General features: G+C 39.1%; 2 protein-coding genes across 2 annotated transcripts; both read left to right on the top strand.

The window, feature by feature from the left end:
* Positions 1-1,307: 1,307 nt before the first annotated feature.
* On the top strand, positions 1,308-6,641 carry LOC145902393 (uncharacterized). Its single transcript, XM_082990339.1, has 15 exons — positions 1,308-1,397; positions 1,693-1,819; positions 2,253-2,594; positions 2,650-2,838; positions 2,897-3,016; positions 3,144-3,212; positions 3,458-3,710; positions 3,773-3,894; positions 4,288-4,429; positions 4,485-4,616; positions 4,808-4,969; positions 5,023-5,325; positions 5,381-5,730; positions 5,971-6,164; positions 6,220-6,641. Exons 1-15 carry the CDS (start codon positions 1,331-1,333, stop codon positions 6,525-6,527), a joined length of 2,880 nt encoding a protein of 959 aa, XP_082846465.1. The 5' UTR covers positions 1,308-1,330; the 3' UTR covers positions 6,528-6,641.
* A 3,113-nt stretch (positions 6,642-9,754) lies between these two features.
* Positions 9,755-14,981, top strand: LOC145903235 (uncharacterized). Its single transcript, XM_082991301.1, has 15 exons — positions 9,755-9,875; positions 10,185-10,311; positions 10,735-11,076; positions 11,132-11,320; positions 11,379-11,498; positions 11,601-11,669; positions 11,915-12,167; positions 12,230-12,351; positions 12,745-12,886; positions 12,942-13,073; positions 13,265-13,426; positions 13,480-13,782; positions 13,838-14,187; positions 14,428-14,621; positions 14,677-14,981. The coding sequence occupies exons 1-15, from the start codon at positions 9,809-9,811 to the stop codon at positions 14,979-14,981; spliced, it is 2,877 nt and encodes a 958-aa protein (XP_082847427.1). The 5' UTR covers positions 9,755-9,808.
* Positions 14,982-21,734: the final 6,753 nt, after the last annotated feature.

Below are 21,734 nucleotides of genomic sequence, written 5' to 3'. Positions count from 1 at the left end.
GATTGTAAATAAACCAATAAAAACAGCTTTAAATGTCAGATATTGTGCGGCAATTACTTTGGGAGGAGAAACTGCGCCCATATTTCACTTCAACCGTCAGCGGTTTGACGTAAGTTTCGTGACTAGGTTAATAGGAAGCAGCAAGCTTGAAGCTTTAGACACAAAACTATCAATCAACCATCATTATAACCTGCGGTTATTGGCATGTCCGGTGGCCGATCTCAATAAAGGTTTTGCAGACTAGACGAAACCCAGCAGATTACAACAGCTTTAAGCAGGACAAATGTTTCGGTTCACGCAAAAACGATGAACAGGATTGGAATCATTAGAGACGCATAATTGATCAAAATGTAACAACTTTTCAAACGCAAAGTTTTAATTTTGGGGAGTTTCAGCGCAGAATAATCTTAAGCCTGTCAACAGAATCAAATTCAAAAATATTATTTGGCAAAAGTAGTTTGAAATACTTAAGTTGGCAAACATTATGGGGAACGAATACCACACGGGGTAATTACGATGCAATGTTTAGAAGCAGGAAAGTGATTTCCCAAACCACTATTTTATCAATTAAGCTACATATACGATCCCACCACAGTTTGTATGTTGTGGGGTTGGGTAACGACGTGAGGGTTGGGAAGCGGAAAGTTGTACAAGGTGAGGTGTGTTTGGCTTACGCGGAAATATTTAGATGGCGAAGAAATTAAAACCAATACTGTGCGTCTTTGTGTTAAAGAAGAACAAACCAAGGTTTACAATTAGCCAAGACGAAAAATAAGCGTGCTAGATTTTATGCCAAAATTTCGATTGTTTTGGTAACGCTGTACGATTTTGTAAGATATTAAGTCAGGATGATGACGTGTATTCAGAATCATACAAAGATGATCCGCGTTTGAGCCACGTGGTCGAGGCTAAAACATACTTCACACTGTGCTATGTTATTAACAAACCTCATTTGTTCAAAACGAACGTTCAGATATAAGAATTTAAAATAAGTGTTATCAGAAAAATCACATAAAGTCAAGATTATATAGAAATAAGCACGATATTGCAACCCTGCGTATACTGATACCTTATCCAATAAGTCTGCAAACAATTTGGAGATAAGAGAGATATCATACGTGTCACAAAATTTATCTACAGTAGAACCCGTTGGCTTAACGATGCCAAACAAATTATGCTAAGATAAGAGAAGTAATTTTCCATTGGACGAGCATTCAGATATCATATTGATATGGAGACTCATAATCATATCCAGTAACTTTCTACTGATATTCATGCAACTAACACACAAACCATGTTTTCAACAGGTAAATGTAAACAATAGTTGGAAATGGTTGGTAGGATTTTGATCATTGGTTGGTGTCTGGCGACGATATTCGGAATAGTTTCAACCCAAAGTGAGTATCAGTAAAGTTAAAACAATGGACTGCAATCTTGTAGACATTAAAGCAAATGTGAAAATGGCAATGATTTATTTACAAAGTGCACGTTGGAACATCCGGGAGTTTACTTTTAAGGCATCACGAAAATGTAGTCACCAACCGCCTCCAAACCCAACGTTTCTACAAAAATACTGACGTCATAGTTTGTGTAATTTCGAAGACATAAATTTTCTGCGACTTTTGTTCGAGCACCTTCATGGGTCCCGAGTAACACGCGTAAACATGACAACCAATCTCTGTCTATCAACAGAGTTCACTTGCACGAACGGAACCGCAATTGAACCCGGGAAGTTTTGTGACGGAATCCAGGATTGCGACGGAAGTGACGAAATAAGCACAGCAGCGTCATGTCCGGCATGTGATCTTGTCAAAGTCAGGTGTGAATTTAGTTTCGTCACAAACTTGCTCACGTTTGAAGAGGGGAACATAAACCTGAACAAACCACAACGGTATTTCCAATTGAACAAAAATTCAATCAACATTTCAGCCACACTTTACCCCCCAAAAACGTGTTTTCACTCTCTGACACTTTGTGGTAAACGGGGGATGAACTGTTACCACAGCAACCGTTAACTACGTCATTCAGAGGGTTAAAGAAATGAGATTGATGATGTCTTCCCCATCAATAACCTAATGTCCTAATCACCTCTTTACTGTCACAATTTTGAGAGAAAAGATTAATGTACTTTTACTTAGCGCTGCTGAAGCCGTTTTCTGCAACGAATTATTCACAATTTTGCCTCACTCTAAACAAACTTCATCAACCGCCTTTTGTTCACCTCACGTTTCTCACCAAACAATTTTGTTCAGTTGCACAGTTCCACCTCTGAACAACACATGTCTGCTGCACCGAGACTACATTTGCAACGGAACGATCACGTGTCAAGGTTTAACGCCTTGTGACGTCAATTGTCCAACTCATTACAAATGTGAGAACAGTAGTAAGTGCGTTCTCCGTTCAACTGTATGCGATGGGAAACCATGTAAAGGTTGTCCTGAGGACGATGAATGGGAAAACGGTGCAGGGTTTAAATGTGTGCGGAACGGTTTAACTTGCCGTCTTCCCCAGCAACTGCTGTGGGATAATGTACAGGATTGTGATGACGCAGCAGATCTTTGTTTCCAAGTGAACGTGACCTTGCAAGACGGAAGGTGACTCGATGACATCTAATATTCGCCACCAGATAATTAATTGTATTTTATACAGAGATCTTCGCAATATTTCCAATGCAATTTTTGACAATAAAAAGTGCTCACGTTGCCTTGACAACTCTATGATAATACCACGTGACAAGGTTTGTGACGGAATAATAGATTGTTCGGATATGTCGGATGAGTGCTTGTGCGAGGTTCAATACGCCGATATTTGCGGTCACGTGACTCTTCTGCCGGACAGGTAAATTTCTCTACTTTAAGTGAATCACCATCAGAGTTTAACAGTTGCTTGTTGCCAGTTCGCTTGGAACCTGCCTTCCAGGTCAAGTGCACTGTAGAAACGGTGACGTCATTCAATGTGTGGATCGAACATCGGTTTGTGACGGGGTTTCGGATTGTCTCAACAATTTGGACGAGAAGTGAGTGAGGCAGTTATTAGAGTTGGTAATGTGAGCAGTTATTTGAGTTGGTAATGTGAGCAGTTATTAGAGTTGGTAATGTGAGCAGTTATTTGAGTTGGTAATGTGAGCTCCATTTGTCCGGCAGGTTTGACTATTGTGAAGGGACGTTAGCATGTGGGAGAGGATTGCTGGATGATGCCGGAAATAACTGCAGGTAATTCACGTGGGACGGCTTCCAACATACTCTGAGCCACTTTAAACACAACAAGTTAACTCTGTTGTTTGCAATCTAAACGTACACTCATCTAAATTTAAAACGGTGGAAAGTTAGAAAGAAGCTTTCATCCAACACAGCTTATGATAATTTACTCCAAGCAAACAATTCGCACTTCGGTCGATCTTTCCTTGGCGTAAAACAATCAACACCAAGGAATTCATTTCGCCGTCTCAATGTTTAAGGTGCAACACCTGGAAGTGCAATGACTACAGAGTAGACATGGAGATACAGAGGGGGGTTCTATGCAATGCAGTGGAAGAATGTCATCTTCAACCACCTGGAATTCCAGGACGCACGTCTTGGTCTAATCCACCGGGATACCCGTCGGATGAGTGCGACGCAAATTGTCCGGACATTCCAGGAAAATTTAACTGCACTAATAATTTTATCGAAGGAGTCGGCGAACCTTTATTCTGGATATCGTGTCAGATCTATGTGAGTAATAATCTTCTCCCTTAAACTCCTACATTCCCCTCCTGCAATACGAGGATTTTCAGGTACCTTTTCCCAACGGAAGTCGAGGTACAGAGGAAACGTTCTTCAGTGGGAACGAGGTAGATTGTAATGGGATTTTGGATTGCACGGCCGACATGAGTGACGAGACAAACTGTCCTGGAAGGTGAACAATGATCTGACTGAAATCACAGCAGTCGAGTAATTTATGAAGTAAAGGTTTATTGTCACAAACCTACGTTAACTAACCGAGAAATATCGCAACCAGTATTCGTGTTTTGGCTCAAGAACTTTCAAGCTAACAGCGATTATAGAAACAATATTAAGTGGAAAAGTAAATCAGGTTCCGCAACATGTTTTTAACGAACAATTGATAATTACAAATAACATGGCGGAGACCGGGTGTTCTGAAGCAATACTAAAGAAATTATTGCACACCTGGCTTTCGCAACAGGACGTCTTTGGCGACAATGACAGACAAGCTTGGTTAACTTTCAAGCTCTATTAGGTAACAATAATGACACCTGCTGTGCTTAAATATGGAACTTTCCACTTTCAGATTTTCATGTAAAAGTGGAAACTTAGTGAACATACCCGACCTTGAAGTGTGTGATGGGTTTGAAGACTGCGACAATGGAGAAGATGAAAACGTAACGATTTGTCCGGAGAGGTTTTATTGTAAAGCATTCAACGGGAAAAAGGTCGTGGAATTCAACATTTCATTCAACTTATTTCGGTAAACTTTATTATGTTCAGGTTTCTATACATCAACTATTACTTTGTGACTTTGTGTCCAACTGTGACAATTCAGAAGATGAAATGAATTGCACCAAGGATGGGAGGTTTTACTGCGAGAGCGGAGATCCCTTGTTTGTTCGAAAATCACAAGTATTTAAATAATAAATAAGCTGCTGTTTAGCAGCTAGTTATGTGTATTCAACTGATCACCACTAAGTGATTCTGGCTAGTTTACCAGCTAGGTCAGTTCAACATCAGCTGCAAAGACCAGACCGTAACAATGTGAACAACTGGGTGGAGATCAAATAAACTGAACAAAATTAACAACCATCCCTTTTAAGGTTTTGGATGGTCGGCAAGACTGTAGCGATTGGAGCGACGAGTGTTCACCCAAATTTAAATCTGGAGCAAATATTTTATCGTCTCCATTCGATCTTATCGCAAACCCGATACTGCGAGCAATCGTGTGGATCATGGCCTTGCTCGCATTCTTCGGGAATATGGTGAGTACTGGACAATTATCCAATCAATCATTTCAGTGACATTTTGTACACAGATCGTCATTGTCACAGAAGTAAAATCGTTGAAAGAAATCATATCAAAAAATAGAGGGGCGTCTCTGTGGACCAATCACATGCTGGTGTTGAATCTAGCTGTGGCAGATCTCCTTATGGCGATCTACTTGTTAATGCTTGGGATAGCGGGAGCTGTATATAGTGGAAGTTATTGCTCTCAATCTCTATCGTGGCTCACAAGTCAATCTTGTGTCGTCATGGGAGTGTTGGTCGTGCTTTCAAGCGAAACGTCGGTGATGACGATGTTGCTTCTTACAGGAACACGCTTGTTTGCTGTTTACAATGTGAGAAATTACTTTTAAACCAATCACATTTTCTTAACAATACTTTGGTTTTCAGCCAATTGCCTCCATGACCCAACCATCACTCAAAGCAGTTTCACTCATGGTTGTTCTTACTTGGGTGATATCCTTGGCCCTTGCCCTCATTCCACTCTCAAGCTACCAACAAAGTACTTTCGTCGAACTGGCATTAATAGAAAGCAACCCCTACTTCAGTAACACTGTCGTGCATTTCAACGATGCTAAGAGTTTCGCCATGAAGTTGCTCACCTACTCCCACCCATCATCAGCTTACAATACATCTGCATTGATTCAGGTTGAAGCATTGACTTCATGGGACGAACTACAACAGTTTCTATCCACCAACTTTCCAAACACTAATCTGTTGACCATATCAAGCCACTTTGGGTAAGATTAAAGTACATGGTGCGCCGTAACTTAGTGAACAGTACACCAAAGACCCCAGCGAGAACTAACCAAACCAGTATTAAATTTCTGGGGTTAGGGGTCATATACAAATTCTACAAACGTAATTTCGGTAACTAAACTAGACAATTTTTATAGACAACTTGAGAGTTGTAACCGCACTCTTGTATATAAAGTCAATTTCAACCATCACCTTCACACTAACCACCTCCTTTTGTGCAGATACTACAGTGCTAACAGTGTCTGCATCCCAAACCTATTTGTCACAAGTAAAGATTGGCCTTGGAAGTTTTCGCTCACAATTTCCATCATCAACTTTCTTGTGTTCGTATTCGTCGCCTCCACTTACACTGCAATCATTTTCAAGGCGAGAAAATCAGTTGGAAAATCAAACGCAGCTGGAAAGAAAACTATCGGTAACTTATTTAATCACATTTCATATTCACATTCAAAATAAGTCCCTTTCCACAGCTCTCCAACGCAAAATAATTCGACTGATCGTCACCGATTTCTGTTGCTGGATTCCTCTTTCAATCATGGTGTTCGTCAACTTTAGCGGAGTTAAGATTGACAGCATCTCATACGCAGTTGCTGCCATCGTTCTTCTCCCAATCAACAGCGCCCTCAACCCCATACTCTACTCTAACTTCATCGACAAGATAACAGAGAAGTTTAGAAGTCATGCAGATGACAGCAGAATGTCAACTGGGAAGGTGATGGTGTCAAATACTGGAGGAACCCAACTTTCTAACACAAAACATCAACCCACTGAAATCTAAGTGCGGTTTGATGTCCGGAAAATATGATAAACCACATTGTTAAGTGTATTTTTTGCATGAATATTGTTACATAGATCTGTATTTTAATGCATTGCTCAGAATCTTCTACCATTGCACGATATTATTGTGCAACCGTATTACTTTGTGTTTATTAAACCATGTTAACATGGTGTGTATATGTTTTATACGGACAATAAAGGAAATAAAGTTAAGTGAACTGCTCCATTATAAACAAGGTTTTTAGGTGGTCCGGGACACACTTTTGCAGGTAACTGTTGGCACAAACTTGGTCGCAAGCTGTTCTTTTGTAAAAACAATCTTATACTATCCCACTATCGAATGTAACCAAACTTTATCCCATTCAGCCTGAGGTGCTTTTCTAAAACTTCAGCCGCCCGCCCGTAGTACCTCTGTGTTTGGTCAGTCGAAACTGCTTCCAGTCTCACCACGAGGAGGTACACAGATGACTTGGTGTTTGAGACGTTTGTTACATTGACAAGCAATTTACCCGCTATAATATCACACAGGAAACGTTAACATTTTTCGCAAAACCAAGCTACGTCTTCGATTTTAGGTTCATCCGATCTGCGGCGCAAGAAACATTCCGAAAGAAACCATTCTCCACATTTGCTACACTCACCCTATTTGTAATTTATCGATGCAAATACGCTAAGAGGAGACCAACAACGACAGAATTTGTAAATATGTTGCAAACAACAAGAACCAATGAATTAAACATCGCCAGTGAGAAATACCGAATCGAATTAGTGGTCGTACGCTGCTTGACGTGAATTCGAATGTAACCTGAATCTTGCGCTGATTTCTCGCCATTATGTTTAACCCTTGTTGCCTTTTTATTTCACTCAATTAAATATTGTTGCTTATTTTCCGCAAGCCTACAATTGCAATAAATCACAACCGTTTCGCTGTTCCTTCTTTTATTCACGGTGAGCTTTTTTGTCTTAAAAAAAAAAATTTTTTGCGCAACAAACCAAGAAAAACGTAAAACATGATCTGGACACAAAACCCACGCCAGTGTTAAGCGACGTTGATCGCGAGTCATGTGATTGTGATGTTACTCCCGCAGAATGACTGAGGGCTTTAAAAAAAAATGAAAAACAACAAGTCGCCTGGACTAGTTGGGTTTCCCGCTGAGTTTTACAAAAAGTTCTGGGAATGTTTGAACGGCAAAATGGTTGAGGCATTTAACTACGCTTTTAAAGTTGGTTCCTTTTCTGGACAAATGGCCTGGGGGGTTTTAACCTTGTTACCTAAGCCTGGAAAAAAACATTGTAACCGGAGAGTTATAGACCTATAACCATATTAATGGCAGATTACAAAATCGCAGCAAAAACCAATAATATGAGAATAAAAATTATTTGGCGCAAGTGGTTTTGTCAAAAACAGATAAATTGGGGATAATAAAAGGCTTCTGTTTAATGTTATGGAATATGATAAGCAAGCGGGAGAGTCTGCGGCTTTACTCTTTTTGGATCAAACTGAAAGAGAGTGTGTAGAAATGTCTGATGCGCAAAGGTGGGAATAGGGGATTAGACATGACAGACATTAAGTCCTCTATAAAAGCACAGCGATTCTCTTGGATAAGAAAAATTTTGAATCCGAATTTTGTGGGACCCGTGGAAAACTGTTAAAACAAATATAACATCAGTAAACAAAATCGTATGCATTGCATGCAGTGATCTCACGACAAACAGCAAAATTATTAAATCAGCGTCTCGATTAAGTACATTCTGGGTGGCCCTTAGGGAGTGGCGTGATTGTTTACATGCGGCGGAAGGCAACAAATCGGTTTATATTGTGGTATAATAGAGAAGTAAAGATTGAAGGAAAACCATATGCTTTTGATGCATTCATACGAAGCGGTATATTAGAATACCACCAAATCATTGACGACTCTCCGCAATATTGCCTCTTCAAAGAATTACAAAGTAGAGGGCTTGACAATTTGAACAAAAATTATGCAGATTACCTCAAGCTAATAAAAGCCATTCCAACAAAATAGGAAACAAGTTTCGACAAAGAAATAGATAGATCAACTATTTTAACCCACCCTATGTTAATGACAAGTAAAATAAAAAGCAACAAAACAAATGGGTAATACATAAATCAATTAAAACAGCATTAAATGTCAGATATTGTTCCGAAATTACTTTTTTTTAGGGGGGGACTTCGCCCATATTTCACCTCAACCACCAGCGGTTTGACGTAAGTTTCGTGACTAGGCTATTAGGAAGCAGCAAGCTTGAAGCTTTAGACACAAAACTATCAATCAACCATCATTATAACCTGCGGTTATTGGCATGTCCGGTGGCCGATCTCAATAAAGGTTTTGCAGACTAGACGAAACCCAGCAGATTACAACAGCTTAAAGCAGGACAAATGTTTCGGCTCACGCAAAAACGATGACCAGGATTGGAATCAGCAGAGACGCATAATTGATCAAAAACTTTTTAAACGCGAAGTTTCAAGTTCAGCCTAGTTCGGGAATTTCAGCGGAGAATAGAAATAAATTGAAAAATTTTATTTGGCAAAAAGTAGTTTAAAATACTTAAGTTGGCGAACATTTGGGAGGAACGCTTACCAGACGGGGTTATTACTATGCAATGTTTAGAAGCAGGAAAGTAATTTCCCAAACCACTATTTTATCAATTAAGCTACAGATACGATCCACCACAGCTGGTATATTTTGGGGTTGGGGAGCGGAAAGTTGTGAAAGGTGAGGTGTGCTTAGTTTCCGCGGAAAACATTTGGATGGCGAAGATATTGAAGCTAACATTATGCGCCTCGTGCAATAGAACGACCTTGGTTTACAACCAACCCAGACCTTTTTGATTATTTCAGTAAGATTATACGATTTTAGAGGATATTATTAATTAATTCAGGATGGTCAAGTTTATTTCATACAACGATGATTGTTTTTTACTAGTCACGTGGTGGCGCTTAAAAACATCCTTCACTGCGCCATGTAATTAATAAACCTAAAAAGAACATTAAGACATAAAAATCAAACTAAGCACGTTATTAAAAAGTATGCATGTTATCACAAAAAGGCAGGCTAGTAATTTCCAAGACACTTGTCTTAAAATCATAGAAATAATAGCAACCCCGCATATACCGATATCTCATCCAATAACTCTGCTAATATATCTGTTTTCATTCGAAGGGCATTCAAACAAAAACGAAATATCGTGGTTGTGTTTGATCTTGTCAAGTAACTTTCGACTGGTGTTAAAGCTGCTTACTGTAAACACAAGTTGGAAATGGTTGGTAGGATTTTGATCATTGGTTGGTGTCTGGCGACGATATTCGGGATAGTTTCAACCCAAAGTGAGTGTCAGTAAAGTTAAAACAGAGACCAAAAATTATTATTTTTAAACCATCAACTGCAATCTTGTGGTCACCAAATGGCAATGATTTAATTACAAAGTGCACGTTGGAACATCCGGGAGTTTACTTTTAAGGCATCCTGAAAATGTAGTCACCAACCGCCCACAAACCCAACGTTTCTACAAAAATACTGACGTCATAGTTCATGTAATTTCGAAGACATAAATTTGCTGCGACTTTTGTTCGAGCACCTTCATGGGTCCCGAGTAACACGCGTAAACATGACAACCAATCCCTGTCTATCAACAGAGTTCACTTGCACGAACGGAACCGTAATTGAACCCGGGAAGTTTTGTGACGGAATCCAGGATTGCGACGGAAGTGACGAAATAAGCACAGCAGCGTCATGTCCGGCATGTGATCTTGTCAAAGTCAGGTGTGAATTTTGTTTCGTCACAAACTTGCTCACGTTTGAAGAGGGAAACATAAACATGAACAAACCACAACTGAACAAAAATTTGATCAACATTTCAGCCACAAATTACCCCCCAAAAAAACGTGTTTTCACTCTCTGACGCTTTGTGGTGAACGGAGGATGAACTGTGACCACAGTAACCGTTAACTGCGTCATTAGAGGGTTAAAGAAATGAGATTGATGATATCTTCCCCATCAATAACCTAATGTCCTAATCACTTCTTTACTGTCACAATTTTGAGAGAAAAGATTAATGTACTTTTACTTAGCGCTGCTGAAGGCGTTTTCTGCAACGAATTATTCACAATGTTGCCTCACTCTAAACAAACTTCACCAACCGCCTTTTGTTCACCTCACGTTTCTCACCAAACAATTTTGTTCCAGTTGTACAGTTCCACCTCTGAACAACACATGTCTGCTGCACCGAGACTACATTTGCAACGGAACGGTCACGTGTCAAGGTTTAACGCCTTGTGACGTCAGTTGTCCAACTCATTACAAATGTGAGAACAGCAGTAAGTGCGTTCTCCGTTCAACTGTATGCGATGGGAAACCATGTAAAGGTTGTCCTGAGGACGATGAATGGGAAAACGGTGCAGGGTTTAAATGTGTGCGGAACGGTTTAACTTGCCGTCTTCCCCAGCAACTGCTGTGGGATAATGTACAGGATTGTGATGACGCAGCAGATCTTTGTTTCCAAGTGAACGTGAACTTGCAAGACGGAAGGTGACTCGATGACATCTAATATTCGCCACCAGATAATTAATTGTATTTTATACAGAGATCTTCGCAATATTTCCAATGCAATTTTTGACAATAAAAAGTGCTCACGTTGCCTTGACAACTCTATGATAATACCACGTGACAAGGTTTGTGACGGAATAATAGATTGTTCGGATATGTCGGATGAGTGCTTGTGCGAGGTTCAATACGCCGATATTTGCGGTCACGTGACTCTTCTGCCGGACAGGTAAATTTCTCTACTTTAAGTGAATCACCATCAGAGTTTAACAGTTGCTTGTTGCCAGTTCGCTTGGAACCTGCCTTCCAGGTCAAGTGCACTGTAGAAACGGTGACGTCATTCAATGTGTGGATCGAACATCGGTTTGTGATGGGGTTTCGGATTGTCTCAACAATTTGGACGAGAAGTGAGTGGAGCAGTTATTTGAGTTGGTAATGTGAGCAGTTATTTGAGTTGGTAATGTGTGCAGTTATTTGAGTTGGTAATGTGAGCTCCATTTGTCCGGCAGGTTTGACTATTGTGAAGGGACGTTAGCATGTGGGAGAGGATTGCTGGATGATGCCGGAAATAATTGCAGGTAATTCACGTGGGACGGCTTCCAACATACTCTGAGCCACTTTAAACACAACAAGTTAACTCTGTTGTTTGCAATCTAAACGTACACTCATCTAAATTTAAAATGGTGAAAAGTTAGAAAGAAGCTTTCATCCAACACAGCTTATGATAATTTACTCCAAGCAAACAATTCGCACTTCGGTCGATCTTCCCTTGGCGTAAAACAATCAACACCAAGGAATTCATTTCGCCGTCTCAATGTTTAAGGTGCAACACCTGGAAGTGCAATGACTACAGAGTAGACATGGAGATACAGAGGGGGGTTCTATGCAATGCAGTGGAAGAATGTCATCTTCAACCACCTGGAATTCCAGGACGCACGTCTTGGTCTAATCCACCGGGATACCCGTCGGATGAGTGCGACGCAAATTGTCCGGACATTCCAGGAAAATTTAATTGCACTAATAATTTTATCGAAGGAGTCGGCGAACCTTTATTCTGGATATCGTGTCAGATCTATGTGAGTAATAATCTTCTCCCTTAAACTCCTACATTTCCCTCCTGCAATACGAGGATTTTCAGGTACCTTTTCCCAACGGAAGTCGAGGTACAGAGGAAACGTTCTTCAGTGGGAACGAGGTAGATTGTAATGGAATTTTGGATTGCACGGCCGACATGAGTGACGAGACAAACTGTCCTGGAAGGTGAACAATGATCTGACTGAAATCACAGCAGTCGAGTAATTTATGAAGTAAAGGTTTATTGTCACAAACCTACATTAACTAACCGAGAAATATCGCAACCAGTATTCGTGTTTTGGCTCAAGAACTTTCAAGCTAACAGCGATTATAGAAACAATATTAGGTGGAAAAGTAAATCAGGTTCCGCAACATGTTTTTAACAAACAATTGATAATTACAAATAACATGGCGGAGACCGGGTGTTCTGAAGCAATACTAAAGAAATTATTGCACACCTGACTTTCGCAACAGGACGTATTTGGCGACAATGACAGACAAGCTTGGTTAACTTTCAAGCTCTATTAGGTAACAATAATGACACCTGCTGTGTTTAAATATGGAACTTTCCACTTTCAGATTTTCATGTAAAAGTGGAAACTTAGTGAACATACCCGACCTTGAAGTATGTGATGGGTTTGAAGACTGTGACAATGGAGAAGATGAAAACGTAACGATTTGTCCGGAGAGGTTTTACTGTAAAGCATTCAACGGGAAAAAGGTCGTGGAATTCAACATTTCATTCAACTTATTTCGGTAAACTTTGTTATGTTCAGGTTTCTATACAGCGACTATTACTTTGTGACTTTGTGTCCAACTGTGACAATTCAGAAGATGAAATGAATTGCACCAAGGATGGGAGGTTTTACTGCGAGAGCGGAGATCCCTTGTTTGTTCGAAAATCACAAGTATTTAAATAATAAATAAGCTGCTGTTTAGCAGCTAGTTGTGTTTATTCAACTGATCGCCACAAAGTGATTGTGGCTAGTTTACCAGCTAGGTCAGTTCAACATCAGCTGCAAAGACCAGACCGAAACAATGTGAACAACTGGGTGGAGATCAAATAAACTGCACAAAATTAACAACCATCCCTTTTAAGGTTTTGGATGGTCGGCAAGACTGTAGCGATTGGAGCGACGAGTGTTCACCCAAATTTAAATCTGGAGCAAATATTTTATCGTCTCCATTCGATCTTATCGCAAACCCGATACTGCGAGCAATCGTGTGGATCATGGCCTTGCTCGCATTCTTCGGGAATATGGTGAGTACTGGACAATTATCCAATCAATCATTTCAGTGACATTTTGTACACAGATCGTCATTGTCACAGAAGTAAAATCGTTGAAAGAAATCATATCAAAAAATAGAGGGGCGTCTCTGTGGACCAATCACATGCTGGTGTTGAATCTAGCTGTGGCAGATCTCCTTATGGCGATCTACTTGTTAATGCTTGGGATAGCGGGAGCTGTATATAGTGGAAGTTATTGCTCTCAATCTCTATCGTGGCTCACAAGTCAATCTTGTGTCGTCATGGGAGTGTTGGTCGTGCTTTCAAGCGAAACGTCGGTGATGACGATGTTGCTTCTAACAGGAACACGCTTGTTTGCTGTTTACAATGTGAGAAATTACTTTTAAACCAATCACATTTTCTTAACAATACTTTGGTTTTCAGCCAATTGCCTCCATGACCCAACCATCACTCAAAGCAGTTTCACTCATGGTTGTTCTTACTTGGGTGATATCCTTGGCCCTTGCCCTCATTCCACTCTCAAGCTACCAACAAAGCACTTTCGTCGAACTGGCATTAATCGAAAGCAACCCCTACTTCAGTAACACTGTCGTGCATTTCAACGATGCTAAAAGTTTCGTCATGAAGTTGCTCACCTACTCCCACCCATCATCAGCTTACAATACATCTGCATTGACTCAGGTTGAAGCATTGACTTCATGGGACGAACTACAACAGTTTCTATCCACCAACTTTCCAAACACTAATCTGTTGACCATATCAAGCCACTTTGGGTAAGATTAAAGTACATGGTGCGCCGTAACTTAGTGAACAGTACACCAAAGACCCCAGCGAGAACTAACCAAACCAGTATTAAATTTCTGGGGTTAGGGGTCATATACAAATTCTACAAACGTAATTTCGGTAACTAAACTAGACACTTTTAATAGACAACTTGAGAGTTGTAACCGCACTCTTGTATATACAGTTAATTTCAACCTTCACCTTCACACTTACCACCTCCTTTTGTGCAGATACTACAGTGCTAACAGTGTCTGCATCCCAAACCTATTTGTCACAAGTAAAGATTGGCCTTGGAAGTTTTCGCTCACAATTTCCATCATCAACTTTCTTGTGTTCGCATTCGTCGCCTCCACTTACACTGCAATCATTTTCAAGGCGAGAAAATCAGTTGGAAAATCAAACGCAGCTGGAAAGAAAACTATTGGTAACTTATTTAATCACATTTCATATTCACATTCAAAATAAGTCCCTTTCCACAGCTCTCCAACGCAAAATAATTCGACTGATCGTCACCGATTTCTGTTGCTGGATTCCTCTTTCAATCATGGTGTTCGTCAACTTTAGCGGAGTTAAGATTGACAGCATCTCATACGCAGTTGCTGCCATCGTTCTTCTCCCAATCAACAGCGCCCTCAACCCCATTCTCTACTCTAACTTCATTGATAAGATAACAGAGAAGTTTAGAAGTCATGCAGATGACAGCAGAATGTCAACTGGGAAGGTGGTGTCAAATATTGGAGGAACCCAACTTTCTAACACAAAACATCAACCCACTGAAATCTAAGTGCGGTTTGATGTCCGGAAAATCTGATAAACCTTAACAATACTCGACTTCCGTTTGTGACTTTTAAGTGTATTTTTTGCATGAATATTGTTACATAGATTTGTATTTAAATAAATTGCTCAGAATCTTCTGCCATTGCACGGTATAATTGTGCAACCGTATTACTTTGTGTTTATTAAACCATGTTAACATGGTGTGTATATGTTTTATACGGACAAAAAAGGAAATAAAGTTAAGTGAACTGCTCCATTATAAACAAGGTTTTTAGGTGGTCCGGGACACACTTTTGCAGGTAACTGTTGGCACAAACTTGGTCGCAAGCTGTTCTTTTGTAAAAACAATCTTATACCATCCCACTATCGAATGAAATCAAACATTATCCCATTCAGCCGGAGGTGCTTTTCTAAAACTTCACCCGCCCGTAGTACCTCTGTGTTTGGTCAGTCGAAACTGCTTCCGGTCGCACCACGAGGAGGTACACAGATGACTTGCTGTTTGAGACGTTTGTTACATTGACAAGCAATTTACCCGCTATAATATCGCACAGGAAACGTTAACATTTTCCACAAAACCAAGCTACCTCTTCGATTTTAGGTTCATCCGATCTGCGGCGCAAGAAACATTCCGAAAGAAACCATTCTCCACATTTGCTACACTCACCCTATTTGTAATTTATCGATGCAAATACGCTAAGAGGAGACCAACAACGACAGAATTTGTAAATATGTTGCAAACAACAAGAACCATTGAATTAAACATCGCCAGTGAGAAATACCGAATCGAATTATTACAAAAGAAAGTGGTCGAACGCTGCTTGACGTGAATTCGAATGTAACTTGACTTCTTGTGCTGATTTCTCGCCATTATGTTTAACACTTGTTGTCCTTTTATGTCACTCAATTAAATATTGTTGCTTATTTTCCGCAAGCCTACAATTGCAATAAATCCCAACCGTTTCGCTGTTCCTTCTTTTGTTCACGGTGAGCTTTTTTGTCTTAAAAAAATACATTTTTGCGCAACAAACCAAGAAAAACGTGAAACATGATCTGGACACAACTCCCACGCCTTTGTTAAGCGACGTTGATCGCGAGTCATGTGATTGTGATGTTACTCCCGCAGAATGCCGGAGGGCTTTAAAATCAATGAAAAACAACAAGTCGCCTGTGCTAGATGGGTTTCCAGCTGTGTTTTACAAAAAGTTTTGGGAATTTTTAAACAGCAAAACGGTTGAGGCATTTAACTACGCTTTTAAACTTGGTTCCTTTTCTGGACAAATGGCCTGCTGGGGGGTTTTAACCTTGTTACCTAAGCCTGGAAAAAGAACATTGTACTCGGGCAGTTATAGACCTATAACCTTATTAATGGCAGATTACAAAATCGCAGTAAAAACGGGAGAGTCTGCGGCTTTACTCTTTTTGGATCAAACTGGGAGAGAGTAAGTAGAAATGTTTTATGCGCAAAGGTTAAAGAAGGGGGAATAGATATGGTAGACATGGAGTCTTATATAAAAGCACAGCGATTCTCTTGGATAAGAAAAAAATTGAACCCGAATTTTATGGGACCCGTGGAAAACTGTTAAAACAAATATAACACAAGTAAACAAAATGGTATGCATTGCATGCAGTGATCTTACGGCAAGCAATAAAATTATTAAAGCAGCAATAAAAGCCATACCAACAAAATGGGAAACAAATTACGACGTAGAAATAGATAGATCAACTATTTTAACCCGCCTTGGAGACTATTTACGAATATTATGCTTCAAAAATAAAAAGCAACAAAACAAATGGGTAATCTACACCCAATCGACCCTAACGGAAGCCCAATGGCAGTCGCTATTAAAAATTATTTTAAATGCACCCTGAAAATGTGTTGAGATCTTTTCAAATTAAACTTGATGTTTTATTTCGCTGCTTGACACGGGTGAATGCGTTTTTTTGAGGATAGGAAACGGAAAAAAATTGTCATATATTTTGTATGTGTGTTAATGTTATAAGAACATGTTAGTGCATGGCTAGATGCCAAATTAATGGAAGAAATTGTTATCACCGATAAACTTAAACTTTTTGGTACAGAATACGAAAATACGAACCGTGAAGAACTAATTAACTTGATTTTACTAATAGCAAGATTTTGTATATTATACAAATGAAAAGTGGCCAAAGTGCGACCCTATTTTACAATTTCCGTAAACAAGTACAGCATGTTAGGGCAGCAGAAGAAAAAATAACAGCATTACGAACCAAGAAAGTAAGCGAATTTAAAGTAAAGTGGAATACTTCTATTATTAAAATTAAAAAACACAAACAAAGAATATTGTTGATTGTCTGCAAGTCTACAATTACAATAAATCACAATAACCGTCTCGCTTTTTCTTCTTCGGTTTATGATGAGCTTCCATAAAATAGCGGATAAAATACTTTTTTTGCGTAACATTTTCTCTATATCCGTTCGCAGCGATGGCTCGTTAAATGTAAGATGTTCCGGATGTTGATTAAAACCTAAAACGCGATGTCGTAAATACCACAGTTACCAGAACCAAATAGTTTTTGAAAATGAAACAATTTTGAAAAATTTAGCAATTTAGAAATAGCGAATTTGTCGTCAGAGTTTTATATGGATACAGGTTGTCATAAATTTGAATTGTATGGTTTTTAATGAGAACACATTTGGAACTGCTACCCCATGGTTACCATTAACGTTAATTATTTGGATATAACTATTTTGTTGGACGTGAGTACGCAAACGTGCTCTGCATACCGTCGATCCCTGGGAACTGTTTAAGTAATACGCAATGCCCCGCATTTATGTTTGTTATAAAGCCAAACATTTTCTGCCGAAAGCTCCGCGTAATCTGAAGTATTCATATAATTCGCCGCTTCCATTTTGCGCGCGCAGCACCGGCGTGCCAAACTATTTGGATCGAGATCGTTTCTACACGCGTGGTTTCCTGTTTTTTCTGATGATCTGGGAGCACGCAAAGATTTGTTGGGAGTTTGAAAGTATCTTCCCATACTTTTGTCCGTCCCAACAACCTTTGCCTTCTTCCCCCATCTCTCCTCGACCTCAGCTTCCTGTCTAACGCGTTTGCGCTTGGGTTTTCGGCGGTACCCACTGTCCATAAACTCAACTATAAGCGCTTTATGTTTATCGTCGTACATTTTCGGAAAACTCGTGCAGGCCGTTAAGCTTCCTGCCGTCGAACGGAGTTCGATTAAATTCCTGTTGATTTTTACATGATTCCCTGCGTGCGATTATCGAATAGTAGCGTTTGTCCGAATGCTGTACTTTGTAGAACACAGAGGTTTTTTCGGAAGGACATTCCCGGAAAAATTTGATTATAAATTCAGGACAATAAAAATCATTTTTAATTGATAAGGGATAGTTTGCTTTCAAATTATCCCGGTTTATCACTTGCTCAAAATGGTCTTTAAATGGATTATCGGTGGTAATTGTGGAAAAGGTATCGTCCAAGTCTTCTACAGTTTCAATTGAATGAAATGTTGGGTCAACATTTTTGCACTTTATTCTTTAACAAATCCGAACTGGTTTTAGCTTGATTTGCGTCTTTTAAATTATAAAGCAAAGTCATTTGGAAAAAAATTTCAATTTCCTTCATACCCTCTGCGGCTACTAACAAAGCAACGATAAACATCGATTCGGCGCGACGCTTTTTTACTAATCCGCATAATTGTTTCAAATTTTTCATTATATGACTGTTACATAAATGTAGAAACGGCTTCTGATTTAACTGTCTGTCACTTGCTTCGCCCGATATGACGGCGTAACATCGTTCTATATAAGCGTGGAAGTCCTCAACCATGACTAAAATTGAACGAATAAGCGCCATTGAACTATCGCACATTATAAGTTTAACGTTCGTTTTACCGATGTATTTATTTTCGTCGCTTTTGTAAAGTTTTAACAATTGCGAAATAGATGTGATGTTATGGCGGTTTGTCACATACGTTGCGACAGCCTTCCTTTGTTGGGGTTTCTTACAACTATTTTATAAACGTAAAAATGCGCATCGTTACCTAGGTTTAATGACGCTGCCAGTTGCGTCTATGTCATTATATCGCATTTTGTAAGTTAGTAAAATATTCAAAAGTATCTTGCGACCGCAGCTGGAAATTGACCTTCTGCAATGTTCCGCCTAACTTTCCTTTCACCGCAACGCCGTTGACCTTTTGTTCATCCTGCATAATCGCAAGCGCTTCTAATTCCTGCTTGGACGGGACGCCTACCCTGATCGCCGCGTTTTGTGCCTTTTTCTTTGGATGGCGCGTCATCCCTGTTTCCTGAACCTCAGTCGACGGGTTTAATTTTTACGAGCATCTCAAGATGTGTTAAGCGGGGCATTGATTCGTTTATACGTTGTTTAACTTTTTCCAATCTTGACCCTTTTAAATAGGTGGGTTTTGTTATTCCAGTTGGATGAACAGGAATTGATCAATAATTTACTTTAAAAAATGTATTAAAACAAACCATATCGATCGATGCCACACAGTGATATGTCTCGAGTGTGCACCGAAATTTAATCGATTGTTGAGTTTTTCGCGAAAACCAGGTTTCGGTCGAAAAAGTTGCAAACATGGACGACTTTATAACTTCTGCCGCAAAACCAATGGAACTGTGTACACACAGCTTCTACCCTTATCACACTGCATGGGCATGGTTACATTGATTTCTTTGTACCACCAGATGAAATGAGAATAAGATCTCAAAAGCCAGTGCCAATTAAGTTTGACCTCGTCACCAGAAACTACAGAAAAATATAAACCTGAGACTGATGCACATTGCAGAATTGTTTTTGCATCTATAATTCAGAATGTTTCCTCAATTCAACATCAACTAACACAATGGTCTCATCAACCTGCAAAAGACAAAATTTACCTTCTGCAGCAAAGTGGGAGTGCAAACTGGCTGGCCTTACAGCTAACTACAAATACAAGTGGTGAGTGAATGACAAAAGTTGGTAGTGTTGCCACTCAATCAAGCAGGAACCTATAAGACCCTTTTATCAAGCACCAACCAGTGCTTGAAAAGGACCTTCACAAAATAACATTCTATCTCGGAGAAGCTCTAAAAATTTGCAGTTTCAGAATACAACCCAACTCAACCACTTCAATTGCAGAAAAACATGCAGCACAAAGATAGTTGGTCAACCGGTCTCATACGAGGGAACCTGTGCCCTAACTGTGTCATCATCACCATGTTTGATGCACATGTGGATTTTATCATGTTATCCAAGCACATGCATGATACCAAAAGATTGCATAGTCATCTTGCGCCTTCTAAATGAAAAATCTCACAAAAGGAGAATGTATTAGAAATTCAACAATTAAATTCCTTAGTCAAGAAAGTTATTTTCTCCAAATGAGGTTGCTACAGGAAGCTATCATCGGTACGAGGAGAAATCCAAACAGTCATGAAAAAAAACAACTTAAACGGAAACTGAATGCATTTAAAAAACAATCCATGTCACTCAAAACTAAGACTATGAATGTTACTTGGAAAGTGATTCTGTAGTTTAGCAGAGTATTTTTTTGTTATGTCAAAAACACTGGCCTAAGAACTCACAAGTAGAAGCAACCCTATATAGTCCAAATAATCTGTCACAAATTTTAAACTGTTTGCAAATATTACTAACATACAACGTCATATTTAAGAAACAAATACACTATTACATGTAAAACACACTGCTAACAGATTAACATAAAACAATGATAAAAAACACATTTGCTTAATGAAATTTTTTGATCCCAATTATCATCACTTACACCCAAGAAATTTAAAACCCCAACTTGCCAAAGACCAATTAAATAAACTTTAAAATCATATTTTGCAAAAAAACACACTGGAAAAACTTTACTAACCTCATTTTTAAGACAGCTTTTGTTGGAACATATTATTTCCTATCCAAACAGAACACAAATTTCCCTATAATAGTTGCTGCAAATGACATAAAATCATAACATATATATATATGTGAAATGTGGCAATAAAAATACCAATATATAGACATACAAACTTAAGTACTATGTTTTCAGACAAATACATATGTCTTTACTACATATAACCAGTGTTCAGTGGTATGGTTCTTAATATTTTGTTGATATTACAGTCTACACAATATCAAATCAGTGTATGACCAAGTAGTATTATCAGTGTAATGATTGATCTTTTGTTTGTAAACATAATTTCCCACAAACAATTATTTATACCAGCACGTTAAAATTATTTAGGTTTCCATTAAAATTTAGAAACTACACCAACATCTGCAGAGTTTTTAAGTACAAAAAAAATATCAGCAAGAAAAATATCAGCCCTGCGAAATCCCACCTTTGCGCACTCTTTCCTACACAAGTCAAACAAGATCAGAAGACTGCCTCGTTTTTGCAAGGTCACTTTCCGCGGGAATAATTCGCACGAATAAAACCAACCATCCGTAAATTTGTTATACGATGTCTGTGTTCCAACTCCACGCATGTTTGCAAAACTACCTGTTTTAGAAACCATTAACTGATTTCAACCAAACCGGGACCGCAGTTTGCGAGAAGGATAAAAACAAAATCATAACATTTGCCGTTCGCTAACTGTGACATCTTTTTTTTTTTTTTTTTTAAATCTAGCCTAACACTTCCAAGCAACGGCTCCGCTCTGGCAAAGTAAATGAAATCAGTATTTTCTGAAATTCCACTTGTCTGACTAATTAGCACGTGCAACTATTTTGAGTATTTCATAGTTTAA

The sequence above is a fragment of the Ascidia mentula genome, chromosome 5, assembly GCF_947561715.1.
Source record: "Ascidia mentula chromosome 5, kaAscMent1.1, whole genome shotgun sequence".
NCBI classification, from domain to species: domain Eukaryota; kingdom Metazoa; phylum Chordata; class Ascidiacea; order Phlebobranchia; family Ascidiidae; genus Ascidia; species Ascidia mentula.
This window is presented reverse-complemented; position numbering and strand designations above follow the sequence as displayed.